The 18,015-nt window shown below is 42.2% G+C and overlaps 1 protein-coding gene across 3 annotated transcripts in view; it reads right to left on the bottom strand.

Moving 5' to 3' along the window:
• Positions 1–14,178: 14,178 nt before the first annotated feature.
• The window catches only part of rgs12b (regulator of G protein signaling 12b), a 248,487-nt gene continuing 244,650 nt past the window's right edge, over positions 14,179–18,015 (bottom strand). For all 3 annotated transcript variants that reach the window (XM_067982441.1, XM_067982440.1, XM_067982442.1), the window contains exon 18: positions 14,179–16,549. In XM_067982441.1, coding sequence (XP_067838542.1) covers positions 16,188–16,549 — 362 coding nt within the window. In that variant the 3' untranslated portion in view covers positions 14,179–16,187. The remainder of the gene's footprint in view (positions 16,550–18,015) is intronic.

Genomic DNA, 18,015 nt, shown 5'->3' with positions numbered 1-18,015 from the left:
AGAAACTATTTCCGCTGGTTGGGGATTCTCGGACTAGGGGGCACAGTCCAAAAATTAGAGCCAGACCTTTCAGGAGCGAGATTAGAAAACATTTCTACACACAAAAGGTGGTAGAAGTTTGGAACTCTCTTCCGCAAACGGCAATTGATACTAGCTGAATTGCTAAATTTAAAACTGAGATAGATAGCTTTTTGGCAACCAAAGGTATTAAGGGATATGGGCCAAAGGCAGGTATATGGAGCTAGATCACAGATCAGCCATGATCTTATCAAATGGCGGAGCAGGCACGAGGGGTTGAATGGCCTACTCCTGTTCCTATGTTCCTATGTTCTGGGGATTAGTGACTCCTTTGTGCTATTATTTTCTTCATTACTGCTGTTTTACTTCTGTTAATTTTATTGAGTCCCTGTCCCTGATTCAATATTAGTTTTCTTGGGATTAACGCAAATTAATTATTCAACATGTCCGCCATTTCCCCATTGTCAATGACAATATTCCCACTTTCAGTTTTTAAGGGGCCAACACTGCTCCTGACCACCCTCTTTTTCTTAATATAACTATAAAAGTTCTTCGTATTGGTTTTGATATCCCTTGCAAGTTTCTTTTCATACTCTCTTTTTGTAGCTCTTACTATCTGTTTTGTCACCCTTTGTTGATCTTTGTATCTTTCCCATTCGCCAGGATCTGTGCCATTTTTTGCCTTTTTGTATGTCCTTTCCTTATGTCTTATACTGTCCCTTACCTCTTCAGTTGTCCATGGCTGTTTTTTTTTGGCAAGTAGAGTTCTTGCCCCTCAGGGGTATAAATCGATTCTGTATCACGTTAAATGTTTCTTTAAACATTTCCCACTGATCATCAGTCATTTTACCCATTAACAGATTTGTCCAGTTGCTCAGGATTCCTTGTCTGACAAACTGTACTGTTATATCTAAAGCACTGCGTAAACTTAAAAAAATTATCAATGAGAGATTGAATTGAAAGGGGAAGCACGAGACAGCACCAAGATTCCGAACAGTAGGAGGGAAAAATAAGGCAAATCAACAAGCGGTGATCGGGTGAGAGCAAGCGTGTGTTTTACAAGAACTCAAGCCTGATTGATGGTATCCAGTTGCTAATGTTACGTCAGCTGGAGTCCAGCTCCCTCAGTCAGTGGCAGTAAAAAGGTGAAAACTTTCCACAGTTTGATCTAACTAGCGGAAATCTGCAACATGAATTAGCATATGACCTTGTACCATATAGTAGGATGCCAATGAAAACACAGATAGCAGGGTCAGACAAGATAGGAAGAAGCAACCCAATTAACGCAATGTGCACATCCTGTTGCCTGTTTCTCTGGAACAATGCACTGATCCTTTTTAAAAAAACAAGAGTATGAGAATCAAACGACAATGGGCCCCAGCGCCCTTAGGTTAGGGGGGGGCAAATCGGCCAGGATTCCCACTCCGGATTGCTACTCTGCTGGAACTGCATCATAGAATCATACAGCATAGAAGGAGGCCATTTAGCCCATTGTGCCTGTGCTGGCTCTTTGAAAGAGCGAGCCAATTAGTTGCACTCCCCCCTGTTCTTTTCCCATCGTCCTGCAAATTTTTCCTTTTCAAGTATTTATCCAATTCCTTTTTGAAAGTTGCTATTGAATCTGCTTCCACCACCTTTTAGCATTCCAGATCGTAACAACTTGCTGCATAAAAAAATTCTCATTTCCCCTCTGGTTCTTTTGTTAATTACTTTAAATCTGTGTCCTCTGGTTACTGATCCTCCTGCCAGTGGAAATAGTTTCTCTCTACTCACCCTATCAAAACCCCTCATAATTTTGATGACCTCTATTAAATCTCCCCTCTGCTTTAAGAATAATCCCAGCTGCTCCAGTCTCCCCACACAACTGAAATCCCTCATCCCTGGTAGCATTCTCGTAAATCTCCTCTGCACCCTCTCCAAGGCTCCCTATATTTTTTTTTTTTTTTGCATCATTCAGTCCATAACAACCGATTTTGAGCGGTTTAGCAAGTGCGTTCTTTTGTAATGTCAGCATTGTGATGGGTATGTATCCATGTTCCTCCTGAGTCTTTGCATGTGCCTGGGAGTCAGAAAACAGCCTTTGAGTCGGTTCCATAAGACCATAAGAGATAGGAGCAGGAGTAGACCATTCGGCCCCTCAAGCCTGCTCCGCCATTTAATGAGATCATGGCTGATTTGATTTTTACCTCAACTCCACTTCCCCGCCTTTTCCCCATATCCTTTGACTCCTTTGCTGATCAACAATTTGTCTAACTCAGCCTTGAATATATTCTAAATTCCACAAGCTTTCGGAGGCTTCCTCCTTCCTCAGGTGAACGGTGTGGAAAGAGTTTCATGTACGAGGACACCCAGATCCCTCTGTACCGCAGCATTTTGTAGTATTTCTCCATTCAAATAATATTTTGCTTTTTTATCTTTCCTCCCAAAGTAGACAACTTCACATTTTCCCACATTATATTCCATCTGCCAAATTTTTGCCCATTCACTTAACCTGTCATTATCCCTTTGCAGACACTTTGTGTCCTCATCGCAACTTGCTTTTCCACCTATCTTTGTATCATCACCTGAGGAAGGAGGAAGCCTCCGAAAGCTTGTGGAATTTAAAATAAATTTGTTGGACTATAACTTGGTGTTGTAAAATTGTTTACAATTGTCAACCCCAGTCCATCACCGGCATCTCCACATCTTGAATATATTCAATGACTCAGCCTCCACGGCTTTCTGGGGTAAAGAATTCCAAAGATTCACGACCCTCTGGGAGAAGAAATTCCTCCTCATTTCCGTCTTAAACCGTCGATCCCATATTCTGAGACAATGCCCCCAAGTTTTAGATTCCCCCATGAGGGGTAACATTCTTTCAGTATCTATCCTATCAAGTCCCCTCAGAATCTTGATTGTTTCAATAAGGTCTCCTCTCATTCTTCTAAACTCCAATGAGTATAGACCCAACCTGTTCAATCTTTCCTCATAAGACAACCCTTCCATATCTGGAATCAACCGAGTGAACCTTCTCTGAACTGCATCCAATGCAAGTATGTCCTTCCTTAAATAAGGGCACCAGAACTGTACGCAGTACTCCAGGTGTGGTCTCACCAGCACCCTGTACAGTTGGAGCATGACTTCCCTGCTTTTATACTCCATCCCCCTAGAAATAAAGGCCAATATTCCGTTTGCCTTCCGGATTACCTGCTGCACCTGTATGTTGACTTTTTGTGTTTCATGTACGAGGACACCCAGATCCCTCTGTACTGCAGCATTTTGTAGTATTTCTCCATTCAAATAATATTTTGCTTTTTTATTTTTCCTCCCAAAGGAGACAACTTCACATTTTCCCACATTATATTCCATCTGCCAAATTTTTGCCCATTCACTTCACCTGTCATTATCCCTTTGCAGAAACTTTGTGTCCTCATCGCAACTTGCTTTTCCACCTATCTTTGTATCATCAGCAAATTTGGCCATAAGACACTCTGTTCCTTCATCCAAGTCATTGATATATATTGTAAATAGTTGAGGACCCAGCACTGAGCCCTGCGGCACCCCACTAGTTACAGATTGCCATTTTGAAAATGACCCTTTTATCCCGACTCTTTGTTTTCTGTTCGTTAGCCAATCCTCTCTCCATGCCAGTATATTACCCCCAGCACCATGAGCTCTTATCTTGTGCAGTAATCTTTTATGTGGCACCTTATTGAATGTCTTTTGGAAATCCAAATATACTGCATCCATTGGTTCCCCTTTATCCACCCTGCCCGTTACTTCCTCAAAGAACTCTAATAAATTTGTATGACACGATTTCCCCTTCATAAAACCATGTTGACTCTCCTTGATTGTATTATGAGTCTCCATATGTCCTGCTACTACTTCCTTAATAATGGATTCTAGCATTTTCCCATGACAGGTGTTAGGCTAACTGATCTATAGTTACCTGCTTTCTATCTCACTCCCTTCTTGAATAGGGGTGTTACGTTTGCGGTTTTCCAATCCGCTGGGACCTTTCCAGAATCTAGTGAATTCCGGAAGATTACAACCATTGCATCCACTATCCCTGTAGCCACTTCCTTTAAGACCCTTGGATGCAAGCCATCAGGTCCAGGGGACTTGTCAGCCTTTAGACTCATTAGTTTACCAAGTACTTTTTCTCTAGTGATAGTGATTGTTTTTGGTTCCTCCCTCCCCTTTGCCCCTTGATTTTCTACTATTATTGGTATATTATTAGTGTCTTCTACTGTGAAGAGAGATACAAAATATCTGTTCAATTCCTCTGCCATTTCCTTGTTTTCCATTATTATTTCCCCAGTCTCATCCTCTAAGGGACCAATGTTTACTTTAGCTACCCTCTTCCTTTTTATATACTGTCAATTTTTATATTTCTTGCTAGTTTACTCTCATAATTTATTTTCTCCCTCTGTATTATTCTTTTAGTCATCCTTTGCTGGTTTTTAAAGTTTTGCCAATCTTCGGGCTTACCAGTAATCTTTGCCATGTTATATGCTTTTTCTTTTAACCTGATGCCATCCTTGACTTCCTTAGTTAGCCATGGTTGGTTCAGCCTTTTTGTGGAGTCTTTCCTCCTCACAGGGATATATTTTTGTTGCGCGTCATAAGATATATTTTTAAATGTTTGCCACTGCTTATCCACCATCATACCATCTAATCTGTTTACCCAGCCAACTTTAGCCAATTCCGCCCTCATTCCTTTATAATTGCCCTTATTTAAATTTAATAAAGTAGTTTCAGACCCAAGATCCTCGCTCTCAAACTGGACGTGAAATTCTATCATGTTATAATCACTGCTTCCCAAGGGATCCTTCACTTTGAGATCATTAATTAATCCTGTTTCGTTACCCATTACCAGATCCAAAATGGCCTGCTCCCTGGTTGGTTCCCCGACGTATTGATCTAAGAAACAGTCCCTAATACACTCTGAACTCCTCCTCAGGACTATTTTTGCCAATTTGATTTGTCCAATCCATGTGAAAATTAAAATCGCCCATGATTATTGCATTACCTTGTTTACAAGCCCCCCTTATTTCCTGATTTAAATTTTGCCCTACATTGTAGCTACTCTTAGGGGGCCTATATACTACTCCCACCAGTGATTTCTTTCCTTTGCTATTTCTTACCTCCACCCAAATTGATTCGACATCTTGGTCTTCTGAGCCAAGATCATTTCTCACTATTATACCAATTTCATCCTTTATTAACAGAGCTACCCCACCACCTTTACCTTTTTTCCTATCCTTCTGAAATGTTAAATAACCCTGAATATTTAGCTCCCAACCTTGGTCACCTTGCAACCACGTCTCTGTAATGGCCACGAGATCATACCCATTTGCTTCTATTTGTGCCGTAATTCATCTATCTTATTACGAATGCTGCGCGCATTCAGATAGAGAACCTTTCATTTTGTCTTTTTACCATTCTTTCCTACCCCGGCCCCATTTGCTAGTGCACTCTTACGTTTGTACGTTCTGTCCCTTCCTGACACACTCTGTTTATCATTACCCCCATCACTTTCCTGTACCACTTCCTTGTCTTTTCTCTTTATCAATCTAAACTTCGCCCCACCTGAGCCCTCCCCCCCTCTATTTAGTTTAAAGCCTTCTCTACCGCCCTAGTTATTCGGTTTGCCAGAACACTGGTCCCAGCATGGTTCAGGTGAAGCCCGTCCCAACAGAACAGCTCCCTTTTTCCCCAGTTCTGGTGCCAGTGCCCCATAAATCGAAACCCACTTCTCCCACACCAATCTTTGATCCACGCATTCATCTCTCTGATCTGATTTACCCTGTGCCAATTTGCTCGTGGCTCAGGTAATAATCTGGAGATTATCACCTTTTTGGTTCTGCTTTTTAATTTAGTCCCTAGCTGCTCAAACTCCCTCAGCAGAACCTCTTTCTTTGTCCTACCTATGTCATTGGTACCTACGTGGACCACGACAACTGGATCCTCCCCCTCCCACTCCAAGTTTCTCTTCAGCCCTGAGGAGATGTTCTTAACCCTGGCACCGGGTAGGCAACACAGCCTTCGGGACTCTCGCTCTTGGCTGCAGAGAACAGTATCTATCTCTCTAACTATACTGTCGCCTACTACAACCACATTCCTTTTTACTCCCCCCAATTGAATGGCCCCCTGAACCACAGTGCCGTGGCCAGTTTGCTCAAGCTCCCTGCAGTCCCTGCACTCGTCCACAAAGGCTGCAAGAACCTCGTATCTATTGGACAAGTGCAGAGGCTGAGGCTCCTGCAGTGCTACCTCCTGGATCCCTGTATCTGCCTCACTCGCAGTCACATCCTCCTGTCCCTGACCATGTGCCAATTCTACAGTATTTAGTCTAAGGGGCATGACTGCCTCCTGGATCAAAGTGTCCAGGTAACTTTCTCCCTCCCTGATGCCTCGCAATGTCTGCAGCTCGGACTCCAGCTCCTCAACTCGGAGCCGAAGTTCCTCGAGCTGCAGACACTGATCACAGATGTCGTCGGCCTGGACAAAACTGTCCAGTAGCTCCCACATATTGCAGCTGCAACACATCTCCTGCCCTGTCATAACTATTTTGTTTATTTAATTGATTACTACAATGCCAATCAAATTATTTTTAGGTTGAACCAAGTACTGGCCTTGTTTAATTTATTAAATTAAGTTTAGTTTTTTCTTTAAAAAAAATTAGTTTTATGCTATAAGTTATAACTTAGCCCACTGTCCTAAGAAAGAAAACAGAAGGGATACTCACCACCAACCACATGAGGGATGACCACCTTGGTAACTGAGGTTGACTGGCAGCCATGGAACTATAATGTCTCAAGGAGGAAAGGCAAGAGAAAATGATTGGTGAAAGGAGAATTGAAAAAAAAAATCAATCCCAAAAACCTTTCTTTCTGCACAACTTCAAGTTTTTGCTGCAACATGACGCTAAATATATTTGGTTCCTAACAGAAACAAAGGGGGAAGAGCCCAGTTCAGCAAGATTACATTTTAATATATTAAAATAATTATGGGAATACAACAAGAAGGTGAAACTGGGAACAAGAAATGCAATCCCATAGGAGCGAACCAACAAGAAAGACTACATAAATCTCAGATCTTTTTAGAACATAAGAACATAAGAACATAAGAAATTGGAGCAGGAGTAGGCCAATCGGCCCCTCGAGCCTGCTCCGCCATTCAATAAGATCATGGCTGATCTGATCCCAACCACAAATCTAAAGAACACAAGAAGTCGGAGCAGGACCCGGCCACATAGCCCCTGGGCCCTCTCCGCCACCCACAGGGCATTGACCGATCCGAACTCAGCTTCATGTCCAATTTCCTGCCCGCTCCCCATAACCCCTAATTCCCTTTACTTCTAGGAAACTGTCTATTTCTGTTTTAAATTTATCTAATGATGTAGCTTCCACAGCTTCCTGGGGCAGCAAATTCCACAGACCTACCACCCTCTGAGTGAAGAAGTTTCTCCTCATCTCAGTTTTGAAAGAGCTGCCCCTTATTCTAAGATTATGCCCCCTAGTTCTAGTTTCACCCATCTTTGGGAACATCCTTACTGCATCCACCCGATCAAGACCCTTCACAATCTTATATGTTTCAATAAGATCGCCTCTCATTCTTCTGAACTCCAATGAGTAGAGTCCCAATCTACTCAACCTCTCCTCATATGTCCGCCCCCTCATCCCCGGGATTAACCGAGTGAACCTTCTTTGTACTGCCTCGAGAGCAAGTATGTCTTTTCTTAAGTATGGAGACCAAAACTGTATGCAGTATTCCAGGTGCGGTCTCACCAATACCTTATATAACTGCAGCAATACCTCCTTGTTTTTATATTCTATCCCCCTAGCAATAAAAGCCAACATTCCGTTGGCTTTCTTGATCACCTGCTGCACCTGCATACCAACTTTTTGATTTTCTTGCACTAGGACCCCCTGATGCCTTTGTACTGCAGTACTTTCCAGTCTCTCGCCATTAAGAAAATAACTTGCTCTCTGATTTTTCCTGCCAAAGTGCATAACTTCACATTTTCCAATATTATATTGCATCTGCCAAATCTCCGCCCACTCACCCAGCCTGTCTATATCCCCTTGTAGGTTTTTTATGTCCTCCTCACTCTCTACTTTCCCTCCCATCTTTGTATCATCTGCAAATTTTGATATGTTGCACTCGGTCCCCTCCTCCAAATCGTTAATATAGATTGTAAAGAGTTGGGGACCCAGCACCGACCCCTGTGGAACACCACTGGTTACTGGTTGCCAGTCCGAAAATGAACCATTTATCCCAACTCTCTGCTTCCTGTTCGATAACCAATCCTCCACCCATGCCAGAATATTACCCCCAATCCCGTGATTTTTTATCTTAAGTAATAATCTTTTATGTGGCACCTTGTCGAATGCCTTCTGGAAGTCTAAATACACTATGTCCACTGGTTCCCCTTTATCCACCCTATACGTTATATCCTCGAAGAACTCAAGCAAATTTGTCAGACATGACTTCCCCTTCATAAAGCCATGCTGACTTTGTCCTATTAAATTATGCTTATCTAAATGTTTCGTTACTGTCTCCTTAATAATAGACTCCAAAATTTTACCCACCACAGATGTTAAGCTAACTGGCCTATAATTTCCAGCCTTCTGCCTACTACCCTTTTTAAATAACGGTGTTACATTAGCAGTTTTCCAATCTGCCGGGACCTCTCCTGAGTCCAGGGAATTTTGGAAAACTATCACCAAAGCATCCACAATCCCTACTGCCACTTCCCTCAAGACCCTAGGATGGAAGCCATCAGGTCCAGGGGATTTATCCGCCTTGAGTCCCATTATTTTACTGAGTACCATCTCCTGAGTGATTTTAATCGTATTTAGCTCCTCCCCCCCGAGAGTCCCCTGTTTGTCCAATGTTGGGATATTCTTAGTGTCCTCTACTGTAAAGACTGAAACAAAATATTTGTTCAGCATTTTTGCCATCTCCATGTTTCCCACCATTAATTTCCCGGTCTCATCCTCTAAGGGACCTATGTTTGCCTTAGCCACCCTTTTTCTTTTTATATAACTATAGAAACTCTTGCTATCTGTTTTTATATTTTTTGCTAATTTCTTTTCATAATCTAACTTCCCTTTCTTAATCAATCCTTTAGTTACTTTTTGCTGTCTTTTGAAGAATTCCCAATCTTCTATCCTCCCACTAAGTTTGGCTACCTTATATGTCCTTGTTTTTAGTCGGATACTATCCTTGATTTCTTTACTTAGCCACGGATGGCTGTCATTTCTTTTACACCCTTTTTTCCTCAGTGGAATATATTTATTTTGAAAGTTGTAAAATAACTCCCTAAATGAACACCACTGCTCATGTACCGTCTTACCCTTTAATCTATTTTCCCAGTCCACTTTAATCAATTCCGCTCTCATACCATCATAGTCTCCTTTATTCAAGCTCAGTACGCTTGTTTGAGAATCAACCTTCTCACCCTCTAATTGGATATGGAATTCAACCATGTTGTGGTCGCTCGTTCCAAGGGGATCCTTAACTAGGACATTATTAATTAATCCTGACTCATTACACAGGACCAGGTCCAAGGTTGCCTGCCCCCTTGTAGGATCAGTTACATACTGCTCAAGAAATCCATCCCTGATGCACTCAATGAACTCGTCCTCAAGGCTGCTCTGCCCAATTTGATTTGTCCAGTTAATATGATAATTAAAATCCCCCATAATTATGGCTGTTCCCTTATTACATGCCCCGACTATCTCCTGATTAATACTTCTTCCAGCAGAGTTGCAACTATTAGGAGGCCTATATACTACGCCCACTAATGTTTTTTTTCCCTTATTATTCCTTATCTCCACCCAAACTGTTTCATTATCTTGATGCTTTGTCCCAATATCATTTCTCTGTATTACAGTGATTCCTTCCTTTATTAACATAGCCACCCCACCTCCCCTTCCTTCCTGCCTGTCCTTCCTGATTGTTAAATACCCTGGCATATTTAATTCCCAGTCGTTGTCACCCTGCAGCCATGTTTCTGTAATGGCCACAAGATCATACCCATACGTAGTTATTTGTGCCGTTAACTCGTCCATTTTATTACGAATGCTACGTGCATTCAGATAAAGAACTTTCAAATCTGTTTTGTGACGCTTAGTTCCTGCTTTTTCCTTTTTTAACACTTTACCTATTACTCCATACCTTCTGTCCCTTCCTGTTACGCTTTCCTCTCTCTCCCTGCTCAGGTTCCCAACCCCCTGCCACTTTAGTTTAAACCCTCCCCAACAGCACTAGCAAACACTCCTCCTAGGACAGCGGTCCCGGCCCTGCCCAGGTGCAGACCGTCCGGTTTGTACTGGTCCCACCTCCCCCAGAACCATTTCCAGTGTCCCAGGAATTTGAATCCCTCCCCCTTGCACCATTCCTCTAGCCACGTATTCATTTGAAATATCCTCCTATTTCTACTCTGACTAGCACGTGGCACTGGCAGCAATCCTGAGATTACTACCTTTGAGGTCCTATTTTTTAATTTACCTCCTAACTCCCTATATTCTGCTTTTAGGACCTCATCCCCTTTTTTACCTATATCGTTGGTGCCTATGTGCACCACGACAGCTGGCTGTTCGCCCTCCCCCTCCAAAATGTTCTGTAGCCGCTCCGAGACATCCTTGATCCTTGCACCAGGGAGGCAACACACCATCCTGGAGTCTCGGTTGCGGCCGCAGAAACGCCTGTCTATTCCCCTTACAATTGAGTCCCCTATCACTATAGCTCTGCCACTCTTTTTCCTCCCAGCCTGTGCAGCAGAGCTACCCGTGGTGCCAGGAAGTTGGCTGCTGCTGCCTTCCCCTGATAAGTCATCCCCCCCAACAGCATCCAAAGTGGCATATCTGTTTGAGAGGGGGATGGCCACAGGGGACCCCTGCACTACCTGCCTGCATCTCTTACTCTTCCTGGTGGTCACCCATTCACTTCCTGCCTGTATACCCTTTACCTGCGGTGTGACCAACTCGCTAAACGTGCTATCCACGAGTTTCTCTGCATCGCGGATGCTCCACAGTGAGTCCACCCGCAGCTCCAGCTCCGAGATACGATCGGTCAGTAGCTGCAGGTGGACACACTTCCCGCACACATGGTCGGCAGGGACACTGGTAGTGTCCATGACTTCCCACATCTTGCAGGAGGAGCATATCACGGGTGCGAGGTCTGCTGCCATGACTTGCCTTAGCTTAGTTACCCCTTTTAAATTACGTTGAAATTAGAAAATGTTAACTATACTAGGGACCTAGGTTCACTAAAAAAAAACACTACCTGCTATAAAACCTGCAGATCTTCCCTTTCTTATTACTTTACTTACAGTAAAATGGTAGAAATACTCACCTGAACCGACTCACCAATCAGCTGCCTCCCCTGTGCCGCGTCACTTTCTGACTGGTGACGTCACCCCGAACTGCCGCTGGTCTCAGAGTCTCGCTCTCAGAGTAAGCTCTGGTCTCGCTCTCTCCGCGCTGTTTATATCCCCGCTCTGGTCTCGCTCTCTCCCGCCGCTCACCGACTGGACTCTCGCTCTCTCCGCGCTGTTTATATCCCCGCTCTGGTCTCGCTCTCTCCCGCCGCTCACCGACTGGACTCTCGCTCTCTCCGCGCTGTGTATATCCCCGCTCTGGTCTCGCTCTCTCCCGCCGCTCACCGACTGGACTCTCGCTCTCTCCGCGCTGTTTATATCCCCGCTCTGGTCTCGCTCTCTCCCGCCGCTCACCGAACAATTCACCTTATAAAGGTGCTACTGGATGTAAATAACTTGTTTTATTTTACAATTTAATGTACCGTGCTTTAATACTGCTTCAAATCTGAGTGAAGCTGGTGAAGCATTGCAGGGTTTAGTGGCACAATTTTGCAGTAGCCAGATTTTAATAAATATCTAGAGCATCCATATGATGTGTCAGTACGAAAATCAGCTGCCCAAATTCCTCTTGTACAGTACCAGAATAAAACACTCATGTCACGTTTCTGCTTGAATGGTGCCAATGAAGCTAAAGTGTAATACAATAATTTCCCCCATACCTATCATTCCATCACTTACTGAAATCTCGTTTGGGGGGGGGGGGGGAAGGAAGAGCGATTTCCATTGTGCGTTATGTGTGACACAATTGCAAGCTTATTTATGAACTGCCTCCTAGATGGTACACTGGCAATGGTGCATTGGAACTAAGTCAACCCTGTGCCAGGCTCCATAATCCAATAGTTGAGTCAGGCAGGTCCATAGTCCTCCAGGCTATTGTTGATTATTACCAGCCACTCTGACTTATGAACGGAACCTGCAGAGGTAGACCTGCCAATGGGGGCAGGGACTCTTCCCACTCAGCTCAGATAAACCTCTAAACCAATACCCTGAAAGCTGTGGATGCTGGGGGTCAATTCAATACTGAGGTCGATACATTTTTGTTGGGTAAGGGTATCAAGGGATATGAAACAAATGGAGTTGAGGTACAGGATCAGCCACGATCTACCTGAATGGTGGAACAGGCTCAAGAGTGATAGTCTCTGAAACAATCACCCTTTCTCATTTTTCTTCCACCCACCCCACCCCCCACCCGTCCCTCCCCTCATAAAGCACCGACTCATGTTAGAGTACAGTTTCACTTCAAGCAGGTTTTTGACTGTGGTGGCATCACAGCAGAAGCTGATCCACAAACATGCTCAGTTCCAGCAAGTCACTATCCAGTAGTCAGGAGCAGAAACCCTGGCCAATTTTACATAGGAACAGGAGTAGGCCATTCAGCCCCTCAAGCCTGTTCCGACATTCAATTACATGATTGCTTATCTGTATCTTAACTCAATTTACCCACCGTTGCTCCATATCCCTTAATACCCTTACCTAACAAAAATTTATCAATCTCAGTTTTTGAAATTTTAAATTGACCCCCAGCCTCAATAGCTTTGTGGGGAGAGAGTTCCAGATTCTAATTTTAAGGTTATGCCCTATTGTTCTGGACTCCCCCACTAGAGGAAATAGTTTCCCTCTATCAAATCCTTCAATCATCTTAAACACCTCAACTAGATCACCCCTTAACCTTCCATACTCAAAGAAATTTCCCCCTCCCTAACCTAGAGCTTCCAAGGCATCAGCAACGTTTTGTGAGTTGATAACTTCACAGTACTCAAGAAGGAAAGAAACTGCAACGAGGGACATTCCTTAATGAGATACTATGGCGTTTCTATGTAATAAAACTTACAAGAAGACATAAATTACTCTGCTTCATTATATTCTAACCTTCCTTACCTGTGCGAGTGTTCCCAGGAAACATTGTGCTGTGAGTTAGAAAATAATAAAGGCTCTCTCTGAGTGGAGCAGGGGAGGAAATATCACACCATTATTAGTCCAAGACATTAGGCAATAGCACAGGTTCACCTCTCAGTAACAAGCCAGCCGACCTGCATCCCACCCCCCCACACACACACCACCACCACCACCACCTCCAAAACAATGACGCAAAAGTCGAAGTTTATGCTTGAAGCCAACAGGATTCAGAATTATTTGCAATGCTGGTTTAAATCCGGTAGATTATTTTTTAGCAGGTGCACATCTGGGCAACACCAAATTGAGACAATTGCAGCGATGAAGTGCTGTCTTCCCATTCTCCATCACCACAATGGGTAACACTAAAGGCACTCCAAGTTTCCAGTTATACAATACCAGATATCTGGTGGTTTCACAGTACCAGATGTCATTATTCTGCAGCATTAAATCACTCGTTAACGCTTGTCCACAGTTATAGCTAAGGCCATTGGTTTTCACAGAGATATGGCCAGATCGCAGGATGTGATCCGTAAAATCCCGGTAAACATCCAGGAATCGCATCAATGAAAACGGAATTTGATTTATTCGGTTACCATAAACCAGTGGCCCTGAATATAAATGGATGGATTCACGAAATGTGATCCCCAAAACACCAGTTTAAAAATCCTGGAATCCCATGTAATTAAAAACAGAATTTGATTTACATAGTCACAATAAACCTTCATTACAGTCAAACACTTACTTTTACAGTGGGCTTTCTATGAATTAACCACATAATCACATGACTGACAAATAGCATTTGGAATCCAAGTAGGTTTTCTGCACTTTTTACAAAAGAACAGTTTTTTTCCCACATAAAAATATCTTCTAGGATTTATTAAAAAGAGAGATCGTATACAGATGACAAAATATTTCACACAATTCTTTGTATTGCACTGCAATAAGATCCTTGACTATTAAGAAACTAACTAAACAATGTATAAAATGCAGAGTGGATTTTATATTCTCTTTATTTGAACTGAATTTTTGATGTAACTCTTTGGGTTATTTAAGAGATAGCTACTGGTCTCAATGTTTATAGTGACTCTATTAAGCAAAACACAGTTAAAGGGGCAGTATATTCTGCTGAATTGGCCCATAATGTTATAAAGGCAGACATCTGTACTCTAGTTGAGGTTCTTTGAGTTGTCCATTGTCACCGTGTTCTTAACCTACTCTTTCTGTGCCATTTCTCGCAAGTAATCTAAGATCTGGACCGTGGCCTAGCTACTGACCTGGCCTATCCCTTTGAGACCACTCCACAAGTATTCCCTGTGGGAATCTGTGGGTAATTTCAGCTGCTTGTAATTTTTTTAGGTCAATTAGAGGTCAGCAACTGCTTGTAAATTTCAGACTGCAGATCAGAAGAACTAGGATGAAATGCCCAACTTTTTTTCTCCTTTAAAACATTCTTTTGCATCTCTGGCATCTGACAGGTGCATGACAGACAAAAGAAAGTACCTAAATTTACATAGCTTCTGTCACATCCTCAAGACATCCCAAAGAACTTCACAGCCAATGAATTACTTTTGGAAGTGTAGTCATTGTTGTTTTGTGGGCAAACGTAGGAGTTAATTTGTACACAACAAGGTCCCATGAACAGCAATCAGATGAATCAACCCTCAAACAGCAATGCGTTTAAAATGCTGCCACCGGTGATTTCCTCCATCGACCGCCTTAATTTCAACGGCAGCCCCGGATAAGCCGGTTAAATAACTGGTTTCTGCCAATTCTCCACCGAAGTATCGGTGGCAGATTGGGCAATTCCTGGCATCCATCTCAACGACAAAGAGAAAAAAGGGGTTGTTAATGGAGGAACTGCTGAAGTATATAAAATAACACGTGGCCTAGCCAAGTCCTGAACCGTTCTTTCAAATGAGGCAGGATAATAGAACAAGAAATCATAAATTGATGAAAAATAAATTCTGAACAGAAGTAGAAATGCAGATGTTAAAGGCATTCAAAACTGCGGGAAGCTAAGCTGGAACAGGTTTTGGTGGGTCAACTGGCTTTTTCTCATCCTTGGCTTTTCTTATGTTGAGCAGCATATATATATATGGAACTCTACTCCAATAACATCATGAATGAGGACTACTGTCCATAAGCCACTGTACTTACTGTTAATGCCACTGGAATGAAACGTCATGAAATTACATAAAGAGGAGCTCTATAGAAAAGATCTGTGACCAGGTTGTCTCTATCCTTAAGCCCTAAAATGTAAAACACCATAATGAGGGACATCTGAGACACACCAGTAAAAGAACATATATTTCTACGTTTTGGATTATAGGACAATTCAGTAGGAGGTACTCCTCCTTTATATCCCTAATGAAGATCAGATACTTGTTTTCAGTATTTTAATTAACCTTGTTTTCTCATCCCTCATCAGTTGTTAGAACAAGCTCAAGGAAAAGCATCAACAAAAACTTCGATTTACACAAGCCACATTCATTCTACATTAACATGCAACTTACTTCACTTTTAGTCAAAGTTATCCCAAAGTAATATTTTTACTGCATCAAAAATCTTGGAAAACATGTCAATATTTCACTTGTCTAGTTCTACCTATTACAAATAAATACATAAATTTTAGAATCAATACAATTATTTTTGTTTTAATCCAACATCAATTGCTCTTACTTCTTAAAAGTCTTAGATTTTACCCAAGGAAAGGACAGAGTGGGTGATTTTTGTTCAATGTTTCTAAACTAGTGCTGGGAAGGGTTGGGGGTGGGGGTAGCTAAAATGCGAATACTAATTATCCAGTTGTTAACAAATAATTCCTGTTTTATTCCCAATTTTCCAGATAGTACTTGAAGCAAACATTTAGTGACCTTTTTAAAGAAAAATGTATGACCTAGATTCAGACAAAAGTCGCCTTATGTTGTGCCTCCAATGCCTTGCTCCTCTCACTCTTTACTGAGATCAGTGATGGCAGTTCTGACATCCGATACACACCCGTGCGCATCCGCCCCTGGCAACATTTCAATTCAGAAATATATCCTTCAAAACTCAGGTTCCCATCCGACTCTTCAGTTCTTGCACCGTCTTCTGATTTCACTCCATCAGTGTCAATAATCGTGTTTACAGGAAGTCCCACTTGGGAGTGGTTAGTGCTCCTGGCCAAGGCAGTGCTGTTTATGCTCGTCTGTGTCTGTGTGCCTGAATTCTGCCCAAAGCAAGCAGGCTTCGTCTGAGAAATCTTTCCCCTTTCATTCGTTGAATCTTTAGAGGGGGTGAGAAAAAAATGGCATATTATGGTAACTACAAACAACAGGATTTAAGTACTAATGTGCTGGCTTTTATCCAGAAAAGTGCACATTCTACAGAGGCATAAAATGAATACCCTTTGTTCAGTATTATCAAGCTGCAACATATCATAGATATCATCAAACCGTGTTGAGAACTTCATATCTGAATCTTGGGAAACTAATGTTCATAGTAGAGACTCAGGTCAATGAGGTCAGTGTGGCTTTCTATTCTTTTTATATCTTTTTATAAGGGGCGATACAGAAATTTTTGTGTGTGATACCTGAAATATGAAGGATGGATCTAGACATTTTGGTATCGACTGAAAGAAAAAAACTTGCATTCATATAGCATCCCAATCAATTACTTCTGACGTGTTATCACTAATATTACGTAGGCAAAGTTGGGAGCCAATATCTGCACAGCAACATCCCACGAACATCAATTAGTAATACAATTGCTTCATGACAGAACGAGCCATTCGCTGTGTAAAGCTTTGTAACTGCCGTCTCACACCACCTTTTGACGAGACGGTAAAAACACTGGTTAAATTTTCGTCTGCTTCCTGGATCATGTTTACTGTAATTTGAACACTTTCCAAACTCTTTGTTGTGGAAAAGATCTTACTGTGAATCATCGTTAGCTCCAGTTGAATTGTAGCCAGTGAAAACATCAGTATAATATGCACAAATATGTGGTAGGTTTCCTATCAAATAGGTATAAAAGCCCTGAAAAACCTGGAGAAAATACATGTAAATGTAAGGGATGTCTCTGGAACATCTGAGTAATATTTTTTATGTGCAAGTAATGTGAGTATCTGATTCAGAGATTCAGAAGTTGCCATTTAATGAGTCAGGCATGTATAGGATTTAAAGTGAATTCCCCTGAATTACATTAGTGAGTAACAGAAAATTTAGCAATTTGACGATAATTATTCCATCTCTGAATGATTGGCTTGTCTACTGAACTCATTTTATTCAGCACATCTATATTTTTAACTATACTGTACACATTGTGGCTTTGGTAGAAGTATGTAAGATGGTATTTTGGATCCAGTAATGACAACTAACAAACCTTACAGCATTCCACAGAAATCCATTTTTCTCCGATGTACACATTTTGCTAGCTTGGCCTTGAATTTCTGCAGCCTTGAGACTACTGATAACAGCAGCGATTTTAACGTAAGATGGGTAGACCTCCTATGATAGGTCATTGGTTACACTGTTTTATAAAGTCAGCAGTATTATGCCATGTAATGCACAATATATTACTCTGCTATTGAAGTGCTGCATCTGTGTGTCTCCTTGAGGACGTACGGTGAAATCGCTGTGCCTTCCTCAGGTTCAATAAAGAATAACTGTACTTTGCAGGTCCTCAGGTCAGAGGGGGGTCAGACTGAACACTGAGAAAGAAGCAGTGATAGTCAACATGGATTTGTGAAG

The sequence above is a fragment of the Heptranchias perlo genome, chromosome 4, assembly GCF_035084215.1.
Source record: "Heptranchias perlo isolate sHepPer1 chromosome 4, sHepPer1.hap1, whole genome shotgun sequence".
NCBI classification, from domain to species: Eukaryota; Metazoa; Chordata; class Chondrichthyes; order Hexanchiformes; family Hexanchidae; genus Heptranchias; species Heptranchias perlo.
The sequence above is the reverse complement of the archived record's forward strand: the minus strand, read 5'-3'. Positions and strand labels throughout refer to the sequence as shown.